Source organism: Oncorhynchus mykiss, chromosome 29 (genome assembly GCF_057628025.1).
Source record: "Oncorhynchus mykiss isolate SJ-2025 chromosome 29, ASM5762802v1, whole genome shotgun sequence".
Lineage (NCBI taxonomy): Eukaryota > Metazoa > Chordata > Actinopteri > Salmoniformes > Salmonidae > Oncorhynchus > Oncorhynchus mykiss.
This window is the reverse complement of record NC_143050.1, coordinates 43,483,915-43,505,405: the sequence shown is the minus strand read 5'-3', so window position 1 is coordinate 43,505,405 and position 21,491 is coordinate 43,483,915. Positions and strand designations below refer to the sequence as shown.

General features: G+C 41.6%; 2 protein-coding genes, 5 non-coding genes and 2 pseudogenes across 7 annotated transcripts; 1 reads left to right on the top strand and 8 right to left on the bottom strand.

The window, feature by feature from the left end:
- Nucleotides 1–10,860: 10,860 nt before the first annotated feature.
- Nucleotides 10,861–13,581, bottom strand: LOC110509510 (large ribosomal subunit protein eL8; the record flags this gene model as incomplete). Its single annotated transcript, XM_021590414.3, has 7 exons — nt 10,861–10,998; nt 11,673–11,742; nt 11,992–12,122; nt 12,380–12,459; nt 12,660–12,800; nt 13,085–13,234; nt 13,458–13,581. Coding segments are annotated over 7 exons (801 nt in total), but the record flags the coding sequence as incomplete, so codon positions are not given.
- LOC118945684 (small nucleolar RNA SNORD24) lies at nt 11,496–11,561 on the bottom strand. The gene has a single exon (XR_005040799.2). It is a non-coding gene; the product is annotated as a small nucleolar RNA SNORD24 (small nucleolar RNA).
- LOC118945680 (small nucleolar RNA SNORD36) lies at nt 11,819–11,886 on the bottom strand (annotated as a pseudogene).
- LOC118945679 (small nucleolar RNA SNORD36) lies at nt 12,212–12,288 on the bottom strand. Its single transcript, XR_005040794.1, has one exon. It is a non-coding gene; the product is annotated as a small nucleolar RNA SNORD36 (small nucleolar RNA).
- Nucleotides 12,542–12,609, bottom strand: LOC118945678 (small nucleolar RNA SNORD36; annotated as a pseudogene).
- On the bottom strand, nt 12,926–12,994 carry LOC118945683 (small nucleolar RNA SNORD24). The gene has a single exon (XR_005040798.1). It is a non-coding gene; the product is annotated as a small nucleolar RNA SNORD24 (small nucleolar RNA).
- Nucleotides 13,319–13,387, bottom strand: LOC118945682 (small nucleolar RNA SNORD24). Its single transcript, XR_005040797.1, has one exon. It is a non-coding gene; the product is annotated as a small nucleolar RNA SNORD24 (small nucleolar RNA).
- Nucleotides 13,582–13,659: 78 nt separating the features above from the next.
- On the bottom strand, nt 13,660–13,736 carry LOC118945677 (small nucleolar RNA SNORD36). Its single transcript, XR_005040792.2, has one exon. It is a non-coding gene; the product is annotated as a small nucleolar RNA SNORD36 (small nucleolar RNA).
- Nucleotides 13,737–14,420: 684 nt separating this feature from the next.
- Nucleotides 14,421–20,867, top strand: LOC110509512 (mediator of RNA polymerase II transcription subunit 22). The gene is made up of 5 exons (XM_021590416.3): nt 14,421–14,533; nt 14,769–14,917; nt 15,923–16,003; nt 16,317–16,525; nt 18,109–20,867. The coding sequence occupies exons 2-5, from the start codon at nt 14,795–14,797 to the stop codon at nt 18,308–18,310; spliced, it is 615 nt and encodes a 204-aa protein (XP_021446091.3). The 5' UTR covers nt 14,421–14,533; nt 14,769–14,794; the 3' UTR covers nt 18,311–20,867.
- Nucleotides 20,868–21,491: the final 624 nt, after the last annotated feature.

The window sequence follows — 21,491 nt, the reverse complement described above, 5'->3', positions numbered from 1 at the left end:
CTAATTAGCAATATATCAATATATAGCAGATGTAGTGAAATGCTTGTGATTCTAGCTACAACATTGCAGTAATATCTAACAAGTAATATCTAACAATACACACAATCTAAAGCAAAGGAATGGATTTAAGAATATATACATATTTGGACGAGCAATTTCAGAGTGACAGACTAAGATACAGTAGAATACGACAGAACACAGTATATACATATGAGATGACTAATGCAAAATATGTAAACATTATTAAAGTGACTAGTGTTCCATCATTAAAGTGGCCAGTGATTTCAAGTCTTTGTGTATAGGGCAGCAACCTCTAATTTGCTAGTGACGGCTATTTAACAGTCTGATGGCCTTGAGATAGAAGCTGTTTTCAGACTCTTGTTCCCAGCTTTAATGCACGTGTACTGATCTTGGCTTCTGGATGATAGCAGGGTGATAATCAAGGACAACAACCAACCGAGCCATTGCTATCTTTTTGGCCTTCTTGTGACACCGGGTGCTGTACCTGTCCTGGAGGGCAGGTAGCTCGCCCCCGGTGATGTGTTGGGCAGACTGCACCACCATCTGGAGAGCCTTGCGGTTGCGGGCAGTGCAGTTGCCATACTAGGTGGTGATACAGCCTGACACGATGCTCTCAATTGTGCATCTGTAAAAGTTTGTGAGAGTTTTCGGTGCCAAGGCACATTTCTTCAGCCTCTTGAGGTTGAAGAGGTTCTGTTGTGCCTTCTTCACCACAATTTCTGTGTGGGTGGACCATTTCAGTTTGTCAGTGACGTCTACGCCGAGGAACTTGAAGCTTTCCACCTTCTCCACTGCGGTCCTGTCGATGTGGATAGGGGGGTGGCTCCCTCTGATGTTTCCTGAAGTCCACAATCAGCTCTTTAGTTTTGTTGATATTGGGTGAGAGGTTATTTTCCTGGCAGCATACTCCCAGGGCCCTCACCACCTCCCTGTAGGCTGTCTCATCATTGTTGGTAATCAGGCCAACTACTGTTTCGTCATCTGCAAACTTGATGATTGAGTTGGAGGCGTGCGTGACCATGCAGTCATGAGTGAACAGGGAGTACAGGAGGGGGCTGATCATGCATCCTTGTGGGGCCCCGATGTTGAGGATCAGCAAAGTGGAGGTGTTGTTTCCTACCTTCACCACCTGGGGGCGGACCATCATGAAGTCCAGGACCCAGTTGCACAGGGCGGGGATCAGACCCAGGATCTCGAGCTTAATGATGAGCTTGGAGCATACTATGGTGTTGAATGCTGAGCTATAGTCAATGAACAGCATTCTTACATTGGTATTCCTCTTGTCCAGATGAGATAGGGCAATGTGGAGTGCGATGGCGATTGCATCGTCTGTGGATCTATTGGGGCGGTAAGCAAATTGAAGTGTGTTTAGGGTGTCAGGTAAGGTAGAGGTGATATAATCCTTGACTAGTCTCTCAAAGCACTTCATGATGACAAGATAGTCATTTAATTCAGTCACCTTTGGTTTCTTGGGTACAGGAACAATGGTGGACATTTTGAAGCACGTGGGGACAACAGACTGGGATAGGGAGAGATTGAGGATGCGGCTAGGGTTGCCGTCTGGGCCGGGAGCCTTGCGAGGCTTATCACGCTTAAATGTCTTACTCACGTCTGCCACGGAAATGGAGAGCCCACAGTCCTTGGTAGCAGGCCGCATTGGTGGCACTGTTTTATCTTCAAAGCAGGCAAAGAAGGTGTTTAGATTGTCTGGAAGCAAGACGTCGGTGTTCGTGACGTGGCTGCTTTCAGTTGTGCGCGAATGCTGCCATCTATCCACGGTTTCTGTTTAGGGTAGGTTTTAATAGTCACAGTGGGTACAACATCTCCTATACACTTCCTGATAGACAAATACGGTGACTGAGTTTATGTTGTTCTCGGAGGCTACCCGGAACAGATCCCAGTCCACGTGATTCAAACAATCTTGAAGCATGGATTCCGATTGGTCAGACCAGCGTTGAATAGTTCTTAGCACAAATACTTGTTTGAGTTTCTGCCTATAGGAAGGGAGGACCAAAATGGAGTTGTGATCTGATTTGCCGAAGGGAGGGCCTTGTAGGCATCCCGGAAGTTGGAGTAGCAGAGGTCGAGTGTTTTAGCAGCACAAATACTATAGTCAATGTGTTGATAGAACTTCGGTAACTTTTTCCTCAAATTTGTTTTGTTAAAATCCCCAGCTACAATAAATGCAGCCTCAGGATATGTGGATTCCCTTTTACATCATGTCCAGTGAAGTTCTTTGAGGGCCGTCGCAAGGGGGAATATACACGGCTGTGACTATAACTGAAGAGAATTCTCTTGGGAGGTAATACGGTCAGCATTTGATTGAGTTATTCTAGGTCGGGTAAACAAAAGGACTTGAGTTATCATAATCACACCATGAGTAGTTAATCATGAAACATATACCCTTCTTCCTGGATAGATATTTATTCCTGTCTGCCGATGAACTGAGAACCCAACTGGCTGAATTTACTCAGACAGCATATCGCGAGAGAGCCATGTTTCTGTGAAACAGAGTATGTTACAATCCCTGTTACAACGCTGGTAATGCTGGTGAGTTACTGCCGCTCTGATATCCAAAAGTTATTCCCGGCTGTATGTAGTAACACAAAACATTTCCTGAGCTAATAATGTAAGAAATAACACATAAAAAAAAAAAATACTGCAAAGTTTTCTAGGAGCTAGAAGCACGGTAGCCCTGTACGAATGGGATACTTTTACTCTACCAACTGAGATTTTTTCCTGCTATCTGTTGAAACTAACAACGTTGCTCTATCAAATATATAGAATAATTCCTCCGTGCTTGGAATGGAATCTCTTATGCTAGCTTAGATGAGATTAGCAAAAGTTAGTTTCAAGTTATCTAAAAAAAGAAAATACAACTTACCGTTTTGCTCCAAAATGTTGTCCTTTCTCAATATTACACGTTAGTGGCATTGCCAATTCTTGTTCACAAATGTATTTAGTTACAGTCTGTGGTCCTCAAACTCAAAAATTATTGTTACCACAGCCATAAAGTCAGACGGACCGCTTGAAGGAGTGATGACACATATGCCGGCTCAGAAGGCCTGCACACCTGACCAATCAGATGAGGTAGTGTAATGATCTGTATTTTGGTTTGCGGGAAATGCCAAATTTTCAGTCGTCACTAGTTATTAACCTCTTGAAACTAGGGGGCACTATTTTCATTTTTGGTCGTCACTAGTAAGTACACAGGATATTTTTCAGGACCAGATAATGTCATATTTATATAATTGACAGCTTAGGATAGAAAACACTAGTTTCCAAAACTGTAAAAATATTGTTGGTGTATAACAGAACTGATATTGCAGGCGAAAGTCTGAGAAAACCAATCAGGAAGTGACTCTTATTTAGAAACCTCTGCGTCCCTATTGAGCAGTGAAAGGGATATCAACCAGATTCCCTTTTCTATGGCTTCCCTAATGTGTCTAGTGTCACAAGACATAGTTTCAGGCTTTTATTTTAAAAAATGAGCGTGAACGACAACATTGCGTCAGTGGTCAGCTGGTGGCTCTCAGAGATTTGTGCATAATAGACAAATGCGGCCATTGTTTCTCTCGCTCCTACTAAGAAGCCAACTGTCCCGGTTGATATATTAACGAATAGATATTTGAAAAACAACTTGAGGATTTGCCATGTTTCTGTCTATGGATCTAATTTGGAATATTTTTCAGCGTTACGAACAAACAGGTATTTCGGCTATAAAAATTATCTTTATGGAACAAAATGAACATTTGCTGTCTAACTGGGAGTCTCGTGAGTGAAAACATCCAAAGCTCATCAAAGGTAAACGATTTAATTTGATTGCTTTTCTGATTTTCGTGGCTAGGCTATCGATAAACTTACACAAATGCACGTCTTGCTTTGGCTGTAAAGCATACTTTCAAAATCTGAGATGACAGGGTGATTAACAAAAGGCTAATTAAGCTGTGTTTCAATATTTTACTTGTGATTTCATGAATATGAATATTTTCTAGTCATATTTTTTTGTCCGTTGTGTTATGCTAATTGATGACAATTCTCCCAGATCCGGGATGGGTAGTTCCAAATTAACACAGCCACAAATTCATAACTTATTTCTACAATTTCGCTTCTTAAAACTTCTTGCGACTCCAAACCCGTATCCGGGAGCGTAATCATAGCCTCAAGCTCATTACCATAACGCAACTTTTCCTATTCATGAAAATCGCAATTGAAATGAAATAAATATATTGAAACACAAGCTTAGCCTTTTGTTAACAACACTGTCATCTCAGATTTTCAAAATATGCTTTTCAACCAGCTACACAAGCATTTGTGTAAGAGTATTGATAGCCTAGCATAGCATTAAGCATTCAGCAGGCAACATTTTCACAAAAACAAGAAAAGCATTCAAATAAAATCATTTACCTTTGAAGAACTTCGGATGTTTTCAATGATGAGACTCTCAGATAGCAAATGTTCATTTTATCCAAAAATATTATTTGTGTATGTGAAATAGCTCCGTTTTGTTCATCACGTTTGGCTAAGAAAAAGACCGGAAAATGCAGTCGCTACAACGCCGAACTTTTTCCCAAATTAGCTCCATAATATCGACAGAAACATGGCAAACGTTGTTTAGAATCAATCCTCAAGGTGTTTTTCACAATTCTATTCGATGAAAAATCATTCGTGGCATTCGGTTTCTCAAAGTCAAACGGAAAAATACTGCAGCTGGAGATTACGCAATAATTGCGACAGAGGACACCAAGCGACCACCCGGTAGAAGTAGTCTCTTATGGTCAATCTTCCAATGATATGCCTACAAATACGTCACAATGCTGCAGACACCTTGGGGAAAACGTGGAAAATGTAAGCTGACTCCTAGCTCCTCCACAGCCATATAAGGAGTCATTGCCATGAGGCGGTTTCAAAAAATGCAGCACTTCCTGATTGAAATTTCATCTTGGTTTCGCCTGTAGCATCAGTTCTGTGGCATTCACAGACAATATATTTGCAGTTTTGGAAATGTTAGAGTGTTTTCTATCCAAATCTGTCACTTATATGCATAGTCGAGCATCTTGTCGTGACAAAATATTGCGCTTAAAACGGGAATGTTTTTTATCCAAAAATGAAATACCGCCCTTAGAGTTCCAAGAGGTTAAAATCGGATTTTAACCTTAACCACGCTGATAACCTTATGCCTATCCCTAACCTTAATGAACATTTAGGTTACAGGTTTCTTTTTACAATATAGCCAATTTTAACTTGGTTGTTATCTAGTGGAAACCCTTCAGCGGGGGGAAGACGTTGGGGTCACCAGCATCTTGTCAGCAACAATAAAAAAGTACTTCTGGGTCACAGGATTTCTGAAATGTTCAAAATAAAATTCCCCCACATAAAACTAGAAAGGTGTCATGAAAACGGCCAATGTGGCATCAATAATGTCCTGTAAGAATGCCGCTGGATGGAATAGTGGCCACTTTACAGGCTCCTGACCAATTTTCTATTTTGTGTATTTTTTTGCTCTGACTTCTATGTCAATGAGTTGGAGGCAAAATACATATTGATTATCCTAGACCAGGCCCAAATCCCGACACTCAAAGAAGAAATTATGGCTGTAGACCATACTATTAACTAAGAGAGTTTATATCTTTCATAGCTGTCTATTTACCACCACAAACCGATGCTGTCACTAAGACCGCACTCAACGAACTGTATATGGCCATAAGCAAACAAGAATATGCTCATCTCACGAGGCGGCGCTCCTAGTGGCCGGTGACTAATGCAGGAAAACTGAAATCCGTTTAACCTCATTTCTACCAGCAACTAGAGGCAAAAAAACCTCTAGATCACCTTTACTCCACACACAGAGACACATACAAAGCTCTCCCTCGCACTCTATGGCAAATCTTTCCATACTCCACATCAACGGGGCTGTAGCAGAGTAGGTCGAGAGCGTGAAGTTCCTCGGTGTTCACATCACTAAGGAATTATCATGGTCCACAAATCAACAGTCATGAAGAGGGCACAAAAACACCTCTTCCCCCTCAGGAGCCTGAAAAGATTCAGAATGGGCCCTCAGATTCTGAAAAAGTTATACAGCTGCACCACTGAGAGCATCTTGAATGGCAGCATCACCATTTGGTATGGCAAATGCTTGGCATCCGACCGCAAGGCGCTACAGAGGGTAGTTCATACGGCCCAGTACATCACTGGGGCCGAGAACCGTACCATCCAGGACCTCTATACCAGGTGGCAGAGGAAAGCCTTAAAAATCTCCAGCCGCCCAAGTCATTGACTGTTTTCTCTGCTACCACACAGGCAAGTGGGACCGATGCACCACGTCTAGAACCAACAGGATCCTGAACAGCTTCTACTCCCAAGCTATAAGATTGCTAAATAGTTAGTTAAATAGTTAACCGGACTATAAGCGTTGACCCTTTTTTCACTAATGCTTTTGACTAATCACATACGCTGCTGATACTGTTTATTATCTATCCTGTTGCCTAGTCACTTAATCCCTACCTACAGTGCATTCGGAAAGTATTCAGACCTGTTGACTTTTGTTACAGAACTATTGTAAAATGGATTAAATGAAAAAAATTATAGTCTACACACAATTCCCCATAATGACAAAGTGAAAACTGGGTTAAAATGTTTGCAAAATTATTACAAATAAAAAACAGAAATACCTTATTTACATAAGTATTCAGACCCTTTGCTATGAGACTCAAAATTGAGCTCGGGTGCATCCTGTTTCTATTGATCATCCTTGATGTTTCTACAACTTGGAGTCCACCTGTGGTAAATTCAATTGTTTGGACATGATTTGGAAAGGCACACACATCTATATAAGGTCCCACAGTTGACAGTGCATGTCAGAGCAAAACCAAGCCATGACGTCAAAGGAATGGTCCGTAGAGCTACGAGATAGGAATGTGTCGAGGCACAGATCTGGGAAAGGGTATCATAAAATGTCTGCAGCGTTGAAGGTCCCCAAGAACATAGTGGCCTCCATCATTCTTTAATGGAAAAAGTTTGGAACCCCCAAGACTCTTCCTAGAATTGGCCGCCCGGCCAAACTGAGCAATCGGGGGAGAAAGTCCTTAGTCGGGGAGGTGACAAGGAACCTGCTGGTCACTCTGACACACCTCCAGAGTTCCTGTGTGATGATGGGAGAACCATCTCTGCAACACTCCACCAATCAGGCCTTTATGGTAGAGTGACCAGACAGAAGCCACTGCTTCTAAAGAACCTAATGAACACTGACCATTAGAAACAATATTTTCTGGTCTGATGAAACCAAGTTTGAACTCTTTGGCCTGAATGCCAAGCATCAAGTCTGGAGGAAACCTGGCACCATCCCTACGGTGAAGCATGGTGGTGGCAGCATCGTGCTGTGGGGATGTCTTTCAGCGGTAGGGACTAGGAGACTAGTCAAGATCGAGGAACAGAGCAAAGTACAGAAAGATCCTTGATCCAAACCTGCTCCAGAGCGCTCAGGACCTCAGACTGGGGCAAAGGTTCACCTTCCAACAGGACAAAGAACCAAAACACACAGCCAAAACAGTGCAAGAGTGGTCTCTGGACTTGAACCCAATCAAACATCTCTGGAGAGACTTGAAAATAGCTGTGCAGCAACTCTCCATCCAACCTGACAGCGCTTGAGAGGATCTGCAGAGAATGGGAGAAACTCTCAACTACAGGTGTGCCAAGCTTGTAGCGTCATACCCAAGAATACACAAGGCTGTAATCGTTGCCAAAGGTGCTTCAAAGTATTGAGTAAAGGGTCTGAATACTTTTGTAAAAATGTCTAAAAACCTGTTTTTGCTTTGTCATTATGGGCTATTGTGTGTAGATTGATGAGGGAAAGAAACAATTTAATCAATTTTAGAATTAGGCTGTAACTAAATGTGGAAAAAGTCAAGGGGTCTTAATACTTTCCAAATGCACTGTATGTGTACATATGTACCTCAGGCAGCAGGTAGCCTAGTGGTTAGAGCGTTGGACTAGTAACCGAAAGATAGCAAGACCGAATCCCCAAGCTGACAAGGTAAAAATCTGTCTTTCTGCCCCTGAACAAGGCAGTTAACCCACTGTTCCTAGGCCATCATCAACAACGACAGGTAATGTTTGTTATGTGAAAAGTTGTATTAAAAAAGAAGCTTGATAAACTAGTAGGCTAATTTCCCAGCCAAGCAGATACAACTAGTGTAATTTTGGATGTGAAGTGCATTAGCAAAAAGCTTCATCCTTCCTTTGAACAAAATGTAATTTACAACTTGGCTGAGTATTATATCACCCTGTCACAGGCCAACCCAGTCAACACCACCTCATACAATTGCCTAATGCAGTTGTTCAAGAGATGTTCCGTTTGCAGCCAAGCATGAAGCATGGAGAAGACCAGCAAGAGGGCTCTCATCAGCATCACGCAGACATACCCCCACAGCGAGGGTATCTTGGTGGCACTGGAGAGGATGGCTGCAGTTTTATTGGCTCAACCAACTGTGCTATTTTGTTAAACTGTAATATCTTATGTTTCATCGAGTCGTGGCTGAACGACGACATTAATAACATACAGCTGGCGGGTTATACACTATCGGCAGGATAGAACAGCAGCCTCTGGTAAGACACGCGGCAGCAGCCTATGTATATTTGTAAACAGGTGGTGCACGATATCTAAGGAAGTCTCAAGGTTTTTCTCGCCTGAGGTAGAGTATCTCATGATAAGTTGTAGACCCCGCTATCTAACTAGTTTTCATCTGTATTTTTCGTAGCCGTTTACATACCACCACAGACCGATGCTAGTACTAAAACCGCACTCAATGAGCTGTATACCGCCATAAACAAACAGGAAACCGCTCACCCAGAGGCAGCGCTCCTAGTGGCCCCGGGACTTTAATGCAGGGAAAATTAAATGAGTTTTACCTAACATCTATCAGCATGTTAAATGTGCAACCAGAGGGAAAAGAAACTCAAGACCACCTTTACTCCACACACAGAGATGCGTACAAAGCTCTCCCTTGCCCTCCATTTGGCAAATCTGACCATAATCGATCCTCCTGATTCCTGCTTACAAGCCAATATTAAAGCAGGAAGCACCAGTGACTCGGTCTATAAAAAAGTGATCAGGTGAAGCAGATGCTAAACTACAGGGCTGTTTTGCTAGCACAGACTGGAATATGTTCTGGGATACTTCCGATGGCATTGAGGAGTTTACCACATCAGTCACTGGCTTAATCAATAAGCGCATCAATTAAGTCGTCCCCATAATGATTGAACATACATTTCCCAACTAGAAGCCATGGATTACAGGCAGCATTTACACTGAGTTAAAGGGCAGAGCTGCCACTTTCAAGGAGCAGGACTCAAACCTGGAAGCTTATAAGAAATGCCGCAATGCCCTCCGACGAAACATCAAACAGGCAAAGTGTCAGGACTGTCACATCTGCTCCAGCAACGCCCTCTACTGCTCATCCTGTGTCTCCTTGGCCTGCTGCCACTCCCCCAGTACTCTCCCCCTCTGTGTTTGTGTGTGTGAGACAAGTGTGCTGGAGTCAGAGCATATTCCCACCAGCTGCAACCTGTTCCATAATCAAGACCTCAACAAATACTCAGCCCTGCCACTTCCACTCTGCAAGATCGTAATCTCTGCTCAGTCAGCCTACGTTTATAGCCATTTATTACTATTCCGATCCTGTTATTCTGTTGTGCCTGCTTTCCTTGGCTGATGCGGTTTTCCTCTCCACTACAGTTCTGCCCGCTCCGACTCTGGTCCCTGTCTCCAGTCCCGCCATCCTGCAACTCTAGGGGGAGGGGAGGTGACATTCATATTGCACTGTACAGCTTCACCTAAGGTTTGGGGATCAATGAAATGGGGTAACAGTCTACTCAATACCCAATATATTTTTTCCCAACATCCTCCTCAGTTATCAGACTCCAAAACATCCACGCAGTATTGTTTTTCCTCTGGAATAATGTTCAATACACATAGGTTAACAATAAATGTCTCAATTCAGTTCTTTCAGAGTCCCACATTCAAAGCTACGACACAAATGTACTCTGGCTGTCACTGAGTAGACGGACACCCCATGTCATTGATCCACAGGTAAGGTTGTACAGTGAAATAAGTATGCCCGTAATTAAATTCTAAGTCCAATACATCCAGTGTGATTTCAGATTGTCTTTTGGTTTTATATAACATTTCAAACTCATTTAGCATGATCTATTCAATGTCATAATTATACTACTTGTATTCATTCGCATCAGTCAATGATACTTTTATTTTGAAGGCTAACCGCAAAGTCCACTATTGTGGCTAATCCTCATTGTGGCTAGATTCACATAGATGGGTCCGACCACCACCATTGATCAAATAAGAACCGTCTTATAAATTAGGGTTATTTTAAGATGACACAGCTAGCATAACTATAGCTACTGAAAAAAGATTTGTCATTTTGCTCTCCTTTTGGGGAAGAACATTGTTTCATACTCACCTACCTCTTCCTTATCATTCAAGGGACGTGCTGCTGTAAGTTAACTGGAAAAATGCCGTGCCACTCTCCCGCTGTCTTTCCAGTGCACGTGCTGATACTGTAACTAGCATACTTTGTCTCTTCTCTTCGGTCGCATGCTGCATTCTGTTATGTGAATGATTGGCTGAGCCACTTGTTCACATACAGCTAAACTTTTCCTCATCGGATCTACACGAGTTTCGTAGTTCACATTTTGCATTCAAAACGGCTAGTTTGCATTCCTTCAATTGACTGATTTCCTTTTCTGAACTCGGTAAAATTGTTGAATTTTTTTGTTCAGTATACACACAATCCAATCTGACAAAAGACCAGAAAAAATAGCATATTTCTTGGAACATTTATTTTGATAGCAAACAGTTTATCCGAGCTTGGTGGCCAGTTCCTTGGCCTTTGCCTTCTCCAGCTTTGTGATGCGGGCTGTGGACTTGGGGCCCATGATACCACCTCCCCAGTGACGACGGATCTAGGAAAGGAAGCACATTGTCATGATTTAATTCAGCCTGGTGGGGAATGGCATAAAGACATTTTAGAGAAAGGCGAAGACTGCAGCAATCTGCCTCCAGATCCCCTCCAGTTATGTAGCAACAGGGGGGATATCGCAATATTTTTGACAATCGATATTTGACTCCAGTATCAGTTTGTAAAAAGGTAGCGCTAGCTAGAGCTAGTCTGCTGTGCCTGTGCCAAAAGGCTGGTATTTTTAATCCTATAGCTTGTTCTCAATCCCACAAAAAACAGTGAGCCAACATGTTCAGCACTACCATTTCCCCAATTGATCAGAACTTGTTTTCAGGTCCTCTGTCTCCCTGCAGCATACAGTGAGCAATACGTTTGAAACATAAAAATCACAATACATTTTGTATCGGCGTCTAAGTATCGTGAAATTGTATCGTGAGGTTCCTGCCAATTCCCTGCCCCATATACAGAAATTAACACATGCAAAGGGTCGTTAACAAAAATTGCATCAGTGATCCTAGTGGGTATCAATATCCCTTTTAAGAGAGCAAATATGTCAAGTCATCTGCAAAACCAAAACGTGACCCACAAGATAATCCATTCCATCTTCAGGACACCAAAACATACTGGCTTGACTACTTGTCAATATTAACAAAGATGGTGGGCAGACCAGCCACTCACCTCCTCGTATCTGTCATTGTAGTTGGTCTTGATGGCTTCCACCAGCTTGGCAAGGGCACCTTTGTCCTCACTGAAGAGGTAGGAACATGTCATCAGTGCATCGTCACAAAGAACATTTGAGATCCAGTTAACACTGCACACAATCCTTTGGTTCATGGTTAAAAAGCTCATAAAGCAACATGTTCAGTTGAAGAAATTCATACATCATCGCCAAAGGATTTAATCAATATTATAAAGCACAAGCGCAAATTCCTAGGCGTAGGCATTAGTGCATCAACACCACTTTCACAAATGTTTGGCTATGCCACCTGTTACTTACGGGTTTGTCTGTGTGAAGGCAACTGAAGTGCAGGTCTTTCTGTGCACCAGTCGTCCCAACCTGGCCTTTCCCTTGACAATGCAGTAAGGGACACCCATCTTACGACACAGAGCAGGCAGGAACACCACTAACTACAAAGGGGAAAAGAAAATGTCAAGTATCTATTCTTTGTGGACCAAACACTTGACTGTGCTTTTGCTTCTCAACTACAATATTAGTCTTCGCTCAGAATTAAAAAGATTGTATGTTTTGATCCACATTGAGGATTCAGGTGAAGAAATTCAAGCATCATTGCAAAGAACCACATTAGCCCATGAATAATGATCAAGTCTGCAACAGCTCACCCATAATGAGCAAAATAAGCATAGAATAGTGAAAGGAGTCCTACCTCAATAGGGTCCACATCGTGGGCAATGACCACCAGCTGGGCCTTCTTGCTTTCCACTAGAGTGGTGACTGTGTTCACACCTATGGGAGAATTCAACATGGATATCAAAAACATGTTCAACCACAAGTTATGTTGAACTAGTCAAAAACAATTATTGAGGCTGATGCTCAGAGTTAAAAAGCTCAAACTACATGATTGTTTCAGGTGAAGAAATTCAAACATCATTGCATCAAGGCCAAAGTATGTAATCTAAAAATGACTTCAATCCCTCATGCCTCACCTGCACGGAGAACAGGAGGCCTCTTGGTTGGGGTATCTCCCTTTCCAGCAGCCTTCTGCTCAGCGCGGGCCAGCAGCCTCTGCTTCTTCTCCTGCTTGGTCTCCGGCCTGTACTTGTGGGCCAGTTTGAACAGCTGTGTGGCTGCGGAGATACAGAATTAGTACATCCCACTGGATCTGAGGAATTGCAGAAAACAACTGTAACTCAAGTTGTCAAAAGTTAGGGATCCAGCCGAATAGCTTGAGGGTCTTTCAAGTACAGTAAATTGCATCAGTGATCTTGGTGGGTGTCAACATTGCTGTTCAGTTAGCAAATATTCTTTCACATCATCTGCAAAACCCACAATATACCAGCCATCTTCAGAAACAATTCCCCCATGTCAATACACAACTCAGCAATATTGATAAGCCATTGCACAGACTTACCCGTCTGGCGGTCCAGTGCCTGGGTGAACTGGTTGATCGCAGGGGGGACCTTCAGACGCTTGTACAGGATGGAGCGCTGCCTCTGCAGGCGAATGTAGCGGGGCCATTTCACAAAGCGTGTCAGATCACGCTTGGGCTGGATGTCCTGACCTATAAACATGGGGGGGGTTAGTGCATCTAATCACTTTAGAATTAATAGAAAATAGCCTGAAGCCACTATAATCATGAAAGAAGTGCATCAGCGATCTTGGTGGGTTGTCTGCATTGTTGTTAAGATAGCAAATATTCTTTACATCATCTGCACATGCTGACATGAGAAAATGTCTAACAGTTGGTTAAAACATAATAGAAATCCCAGGCTGACTTTACTCACCAATGCCATAGTTCTTTGGCCTCTTCTCGAACAGGGGATTGACCACTTTCTTGGCCTCGTGCTTCTTGGCCACTGAAGGGGCGGGTGCCACCTTCTTCCCCTTAGACTTCTTGCCTTTAGGCTTTCAAAAACAGGTAGACGACTGGTCAGCATAAAGTTAAACGGTCAAACACATTTAACAGAATATAACTTAACTGTGGCTTTAGCTCAGGGTTAAAAAGCTCGTGTTTTGAATCAACATAACAGATTCAGTTCAAGAAATTCAAAGCATCATTGCAAAAGCCATTACTAAATTGTCTGTGCGAACAGACATTAACACTAGCGTCTTTGGAGGTAACGTTAGCTTTGGCTACCTAGTTAGCACATTTAACTACCCAGCTCTCAAAGGCATACAATAGTTTACTTGACAACTTCGTATTACTTGATAATTTGATATCCTTCACTACTACTGTTATGGACAATGAGTTAACGCAATCTGGGCGCATGGAACAGGCCGTGAGACCCGTAACCTAAACTGACGCGAAGTTAGGCCTTCGAGACTAGCTATCCCACTCGCTAGCTACGTTGCAATAGCCCTTTAGTCCCACATCAACTATACATTTTCCAAGATGCGTAAAACGTGTAATGCATGATTTAACGTTTCCATAAACTGCATTTCAACAAGTTCCTAGACAAAGATGGTGTTAAAATAAACCACTCTGTATGGGTGGTGTTCCTGCGGACAACTTCCAAGTGCCAAGTCATGGGAGATTTCGGATAAAACAGCAAAACATTATTAACATACCAATGTGAAATGGGTGCTTTGTTTATGTACGACAAGTAAGAGTAACTTTTATGGCACAAAAACATTTAAAAAATAAGATGGTAATGGATGAAAACATGTATCTTTTCCCCACCAAACGAAATATCCATACACTCACCATGTTGGATCAGATAGAAAGGAAGACCTATGCATTGTGGGTAATTTAAGTTCCGCGATACCTTGATGTGACGTCATTAACAATCGACGGCAGGGTTGTTTTTGAACGGGATGTTTCTGTTTTTATAAATAGTATTTTTCAACAATGAATTTGAAGGTAATTGAATAATACTAGACTATATATAGGGTGCACAATCATAGGATATGTCTAAACATATTTGGTTCATGCATTTCTATGTACATTTTTGCAAGTGGAGGAAGTTAAGACACTTGTGATAAACTAACGTTACTAACGTTAGCCAGTGCCATGCACATGCCGTTTTATTTTTCTGGTTAACAACATAACTTTATGATCGTATTTTATGTTATTTATATTCTTTATGTGCTTTTAGTGGGTTTGTTCACATTCCTGAATAGTATGGCAAGCCAAAGAGCGCTACCTCAAAGCAAGGAGAGCCTTCTTCAGAACTACAACAAAAGACTGAAGGATGATATTAGGTCCATTCTAGACAACCTCACAGAAATCATCAAAACTGCAAAGGTAGCTGTAACATTACGATATTTGTGTGTGTGTGTGTGTGTGTGTGTGCGCGCGCCACGTGCGCAGCATGCAACCTGTGTAAAAAGTACAGTGAAATTCTTACCTTTTAGAGTTTCCCAAAAACTTTAAAACTTTACTTTCCCAAAAATGCAGTGACAATAATAGTAATATTAATAATATAGATACTAGAAAATAGAGTAGCAAATACAAGTAAAAATAAAAACCACATAAAAACTATGATGAGCGTTAAAGAACATGAAAATGCAAGTATGTACTGGTCAGTGCCAGTACCTTATTCAATGTGCAGGAGAGGTGGGTTTATACATAAAAAGTGACTGGTAGTAGGATATATATGTGAACAGGCCTGAAAAGTTACTGGTAGCAGGAATATATAAATACTCATGGTAATATACTAATGGTAGAATATACATGTAAACATGAGGAATAGTGACCAGTAGCAGAATAAATAGATACAGTAAATACTATTGGTAATGGCAATCAATAATCATTGGACAGCTGCATAATGGAGTTAAACATCTAATCAATATTAATTTTAGCAGCAGCGTAGGTTGTGTTTGAGTTTGTATAGACCTGTTGATGGTCTGTGGGTGAGGGAGAGCAGTTGTGGTTAGCAATTTTACCGTGTTATGGCCAGGGGATTAAAGCTGTTTAGGAGTCTGTTTGTCCGAGTCTTGATGCACTGGTAACGCCTGCCAGACTGGAGCATGGAGAACATGTCTCGGGTGGCTGGAATCTTTGGCAATTTCTCAGACACCACCTGGCATGTACGTCCTGGATAGCTGGGAGCTCGCTCCCAGTGGTGCCCTGGGCCGTGTGCACCACCCTCTTGTAGGGCCTTCCAGTCGCAGAGTGGTGAGACATAGTGTGTGTTTGTCTGTGTGAGAGAGAGAAACAGAAAAAGTGTCGATTTTTTACTGAAAGAATGATGGTTCAACTAAAAGAGTCATCTCTCCAACCAAAATGTGTTGGGTTGTTTTACTTCAGGTAGAGGATGAGACACAGGTCTCTCGGGCTACACAGGCTGAGCAGGACCATTATGAGATGCATGTCAGAGCAGCCAACATAGTAAGTACATTCATTATACTATACATACATACCACCCAGACTCCCTTGAAACTAAACAAGCTTGTCTTTAAACCCCAGAGTGTATATTCATGACACTAGTAAAGTAAATGATAAACATGGAATTGAATCCTGGCTCATGTTCATTGGGGGCATGAAACAGAAAACATTTGAAAATATTTTGCAACTAAAAACGTTGGAAGTCCTTCCCTGTTTCAGTCAGTGCTTTCCCCATTTGGTGCATAATGAACATGAGTGCATGTTACAAAGCAAAAGCACCAGTGATAATCCCAGTGCTTTGTTGTTGTGTCTAAAGGTGCGTGCGGGCGAGTCCCTGATGAAACTGGTGTCGGACTTGAAGCAGTTCTTGATCCTCAACGACTTCCCGTCAGTCAATGAGGCCATCAGCCTGCAGAACCAGCAGCTGCGCTCGCTGCAGGAGGAGTGCGACAAGAAGCTCACCTCGCTCCGCGACGAGATCGCCATCGACCTGTACGAGCTAGAGGAAGAATATTACTCCTCCAGGTACAAGTAGGCTCATACTGTACAGTCGTTGATCATTTGGCCTACTCCATCATGCCCTATAGCCCCAACATTATAGCACCTATACCCCTCACCGCCGTGCCTTATGAAGGGTTGATCTTACCCCACCACCTCAGTCATATCCATTAGTTCGTTATTGTCTTTGTATGTTGAGTCAACTTCATTAGAATATCTAAATGCCCGGGTTCAATAGATGATTGATCTATCTATGGTCAAAAATCAATTGCAGTACATTTAACGTGAGAATCTCATCTCATTTAGTTTAAAATTAAATGAAGTGCCTTGTTTGACATGCCTCTGGAAGTTTTTATCCTCATGTATGATAGATTGTAGGTCTCTACATGGTAAATGTTACACTCAATCATAAGTGTGGAGTTTCTACTGTATCTGGTTGCTATATTCTTCCTCAGTTCTTTGTAATAGGCAAATGGAAGTGATGAATAAGAGAACATGCATAGAGAGGAGGAAAGGGAAATGTCAGAAAAATACATGTTAAATGCTTTGTAGCATATTTCTTGGATTCTTATGAAGAACAAAAACTATGATACAATCACAAAATCACTGGAAGATTATTTATATTCAATTGTTGTAGTTTTTCCTCCATTAACATGTCTTTATAACCCCAAATATAAATTATGGATGTATAGGTAGATTAACCATTGTATAATCACACCAGCCATTTGAAGCTTTCTATGTTATTCATTTTCTATAGAATGTTTTTTGACTGGAAAGTGCTAGACATGTCTCAAATCCAATCTCTATGAGGGTTCCATAAACTTGTTTGAACAGAATCCAGTATCTCTACCGATTCCATCCCTAGCTAGCCGACAAGTTACCAAGCCAGTAACCGTGCAAATTGTGTTCACAAAGCACGAACATCAACTATGGCATTATGTATTAAGTCTATATCAGTCACCTACATAGACCCACCCTTAAACCCTTTTAAACTTTAAAAAATAAACTAGACACAAAACAATGTAGTTCGTTGTCTAATTTGTTTAACTGTGAGAAATCTAGCTGTCTCTCTGGATGCTGCTTTTAGGCATGCAAGGTGTTGGGGCCACTCTTTTTCTCTGCCTTTGCATTTCCTGTTCTTACCCCTGCATCAGGACCTAATACACTTCTGGGATTATGGTTACAAAATTAGGTGATTTAGGTATTTTAAGCACTCAGTTCAAGATGACCCAAAGCTAGTCATTGACCATTTGCTCCAGGTCATGTTCCATTGATTGTGTTGCATTTGGAAATGGAAAAAACAAGCTATGAACGTGTTCAGTTGACCATCTTTGAGATCGCATTGAGGCTGTTAATAGCGAAGACGGACAGGAATGAAGACACACTTATTTATATAGGGATATCATCACAGCACCAGATAACATTTCTCTGTGATCCTTAGAGCTTAAGCTTGTCCTTTATACTGCTGTTTACTGACTTCTTGTGTGTATCATACCTGTCTGTCTCTTTTGTGCATGTGTGTGTGTGTGTCTGTACCAGATGTGAGTCTGCCCCTTCCTCTCTGTGCTTTGCTGATTCTATGCCCCCCTATGGTTTTTGTTCTGGTAAAGCTACAGTCAGTGGGACAGTACGGACCTGCCTCTGTGCGAGGCCTACCGGCGCGGGGACAGTTGGGCGTCCCCGGACGGGGGTGACACATCTAGGTCAGCCCAGGATGGCGTGGAGGACACAGACGGACCCACCTCACAGGAAACTACCCCCAAACACAACTTAAACGGTCACGGGACCACTGGCGCGATAGATGAGCCCTAAAGCACTGGAGCAGACCATATGGATGGGCACAAAGACGGGTTGGGTGACAACGTCAAAAACATTATGCACACACATCGATGTGGCCGGAAGGCATGCATTTTTATGATTCTAAACGGTCAGATAGCTAACAACAATGACAAGAAGCTTCCAAGTGGGGAATTGTAGGTGGCTTTTTCACTAGCTACAGTTCAAGTCGGAAGTTTACATACATTTAGGTTGGAGTCATTTGAAAACTCGTTTTTCAACAACTCCACAAATATTTTGTGAACAAACTATAGTTTTGGCAAGTCGGTTAGGACATCTACTTTGTGCATGACACAAGTAATTTTTCCAACAACTGTTTACAGACAGATTATTTCACTTATAATTCACTTTATCACAATTCCAGTGGATCAGAAGTTTACATACACTAAGTTGACTGTGCCTTTAAACAGCTTGGAAAATTCCAGAAAATAATGTCATGGCTTTAGAAGCTTCTGGTAGTCTAATTGACATAATTTGAGTCAATTGGAGGTGTACCTGTGGATGTATTTCAAGGCCTACCTTCAAACTCAGTGCCTCTTTGCTTGACATCATGGGAAAATCAAAAGAAATCAGCCAAGACCTCAACAATTGTAGACCTCCACAAGTCTGGTTCATCCTTGGGAGCAATTTCAAAACGCCTGAAGGTACCACGTTCATCTGTACAAACAATAATATGCAAGTAGGACCACACACATGGGACCACACAGCCGTCATACCGCTCAGGAAGGAGACGCGTTCTGTCTCCTAGAGTACTTTGGTGGGAAAAGTGCAAATCAATCCCAGAACAACAGCAGGAACATGTGAAGATGCTGAAGGAAACAGGTACAAAAGTATTTATATCCACAGTAAAACGAGTCCTATATCAACATAACCTGAAAGGCCGCACAGCAAAGAAGAAGCCACTCCTCAAAAACTGCCATAAAAAAGCCAGACTATGGTTTGCAACTGCACATGGGGACAAATATTGTCATTTTTGGAGAAATATCCTCTGGTCTGATGAAACAAAAATAGAACTGTTTGGCCATAATGGCCATCGTTATGTTTAGAGGAAAAGGGGGTAGCTTGCAAGCCGAAGGACACCATCCCAACGGTGAAGCACAGGGGTGGCAGCATCAAACATGGGGGTGCTTTGCTGCAGGAGGGACTGGTGCACTTCACAAAATAGATGGCATCATGAGGGAGAAAAATTATGTGGATATATTGAAGCAACATCTTAAGACATTAGTCAGGAAGTTAAAGCTTGGTCGCAAATGGGTCTTCCAAATGGACAATGACCCCAAGCATAACTTCCAAAGTTATGGCTTAAGGACAACAAAGTTCAGGTATTGGAGTGGTCATCACAAAGCCATGACCCCAATCCTCTAGAACATTTGTGGGCAGAACTGAAAAAGTGTGTGCGAGCAAGCAGGCCTACAAACCTGACTCAGTTACACCAGCTCTGTCAGGAGGAATGGGCCAAAATTCACCCAAATTATTGTGGGAAGCTTGTGGAAGGCTACCTGAAACATTTGACCCAAGGTGACAATTTAAAGGCAATGCTGCCAAATGCTAATTGAGTGTATGTAAAATTCTGACCCACTGGGAATGTGAAGAAAGAATGCAAAGCTGAAATAATTATTATCTCTACTATTATTCTGACTTTTCACATTCTTAAAATAAAGTGGTGATCCTAACTGACCCAAGACAGGGAATTTTGTCTAGGATTAAATGTCAGGAATTATGAAAAACTGAGTTTAAATGTATTTGGCTAAGGTGTATGTAAACTTCCGACTTCAACTGTATGTAACCATCAGCTGTAACGATGTATTTGAGAGAGAAGTGCTCATTGGGCAAATGTATTTGTGTTTTCAATAAACATTTGGAGACTAAATGTAGTTTACAATCCTGTCTGTTTTGTCCTATAGTTGCGCACAGGTCGGTTTGGTTGCTAAACAAATCAACCCTTCTATTGGAACAAGAATGGACCTCTCCCTCGATCACTGTGTATAACTATGGTTCTAACAACACTCCAAACTGCACAAACATCACACATATTTTATGAAATCAATAATGGTAATCAACTGTAACAGTTCATAAATGCTATAAGATCTGTAGGAACGTATTTGAAATTTTAGTGTTCTTCATTCATGAATAGTTGGGACAAGATTAGAAGTAATAATACAACTAGTTTGAAGACTTAATTAGCTGGCCTAAGCACCTTAAAATGTGTCCCTGGATATCTAAGATTATAAAGGTTTTGTATTTTGCTCTTTCTGGTGTTAATATGCCCATTATGTACATTGTTGTTGATATTTCGTTAGGTGAAACCCATTTCAGTTAACTCAGTGGCAGAGATGTACAGTATTACTAGATGCCATTTTCTTTCGTTCTGTTAAAACATGTTTAAATGTATGACTATAGGACAGCATGTCATGGACATGTTATTGGATTTCTTTTGCAGCAGTATTTTTGTAATTTTGCAATTTCAGTTAGTAAGCGTTTGTTAATTCCATGAAGGATTGGACAAGTCAATAAAACATAATTATAAACTCAAGCTTCGGCCTCTTCTCTTTAAAAAAATCCCAGATATTTCTGGAAAAATCTGAAAATGTATACTGCTACAACAAAAATACTTTTATTCTAACTTTGACACAAAAATTCTAAAATAGCATGGGAAATGTATTGTAGAAACCAAGGATGGAATGACACCATCACATAATTCAGATTTATGACATTTCACATGCTATCTGCAATGGTAGAATACAAATATAGACAATACATAACATTGATCAAGTCCCAGACAATATAACAATGCTGGAAACAAAAAGGAGAAGGGGCTATAAAGACAAAGGTGTTCACGAGGAAAACAGGGAGATTTTCGTTTTCTGAAGAACATTTAGGGCTGGCTTCCAGGACACAGATTAAGCCTAGTCCTAGACTAAAAAGCATGTTTAGTAGAGATTTTTCAATCTCCAGTCCTAGGGCCAATCTGTCCCCAGTATCTGTGATTCCTCTTCTTGAACTTCTCGAAGTGGTAGTCATCAGTGGCCTTCTCGTTGTTTGGCCTCTTGTGATGTTTGGGTGGTTCCACAGCTGGGACAGACAAGTGCAGATTGACAGTTAGCTTCTCTAATAGGTCAAAATATGTCAGCTAAAAATATAAACATCTCTTCGTCTC

Bases quoted from the DNA above. Each gene is read 5' to 3' on its own strand.
- LOC110509512 (XM_021590416.3), top strand. From the start codon at position 14,795: ATGGCAAGCCAAAGAGCGCTACCTCAAAGCAAGGAGAGCCTTCTTCAG. The intron at 16,004-16,316 runs GTAAGTACATTC...TTGTGTCTAAAG, and splicing joins ATGTCAGAGCAGCCAACATA to GTGCGTGCGGGCGAGTCCCT. The intron at 16,526-18,108 runs GTACAAGTAGGC...GTTCTGGTAAAG, and splicing joins GAAGAATATTACTCCTCCAG to CTACAGTCAGTGGGACAGTA.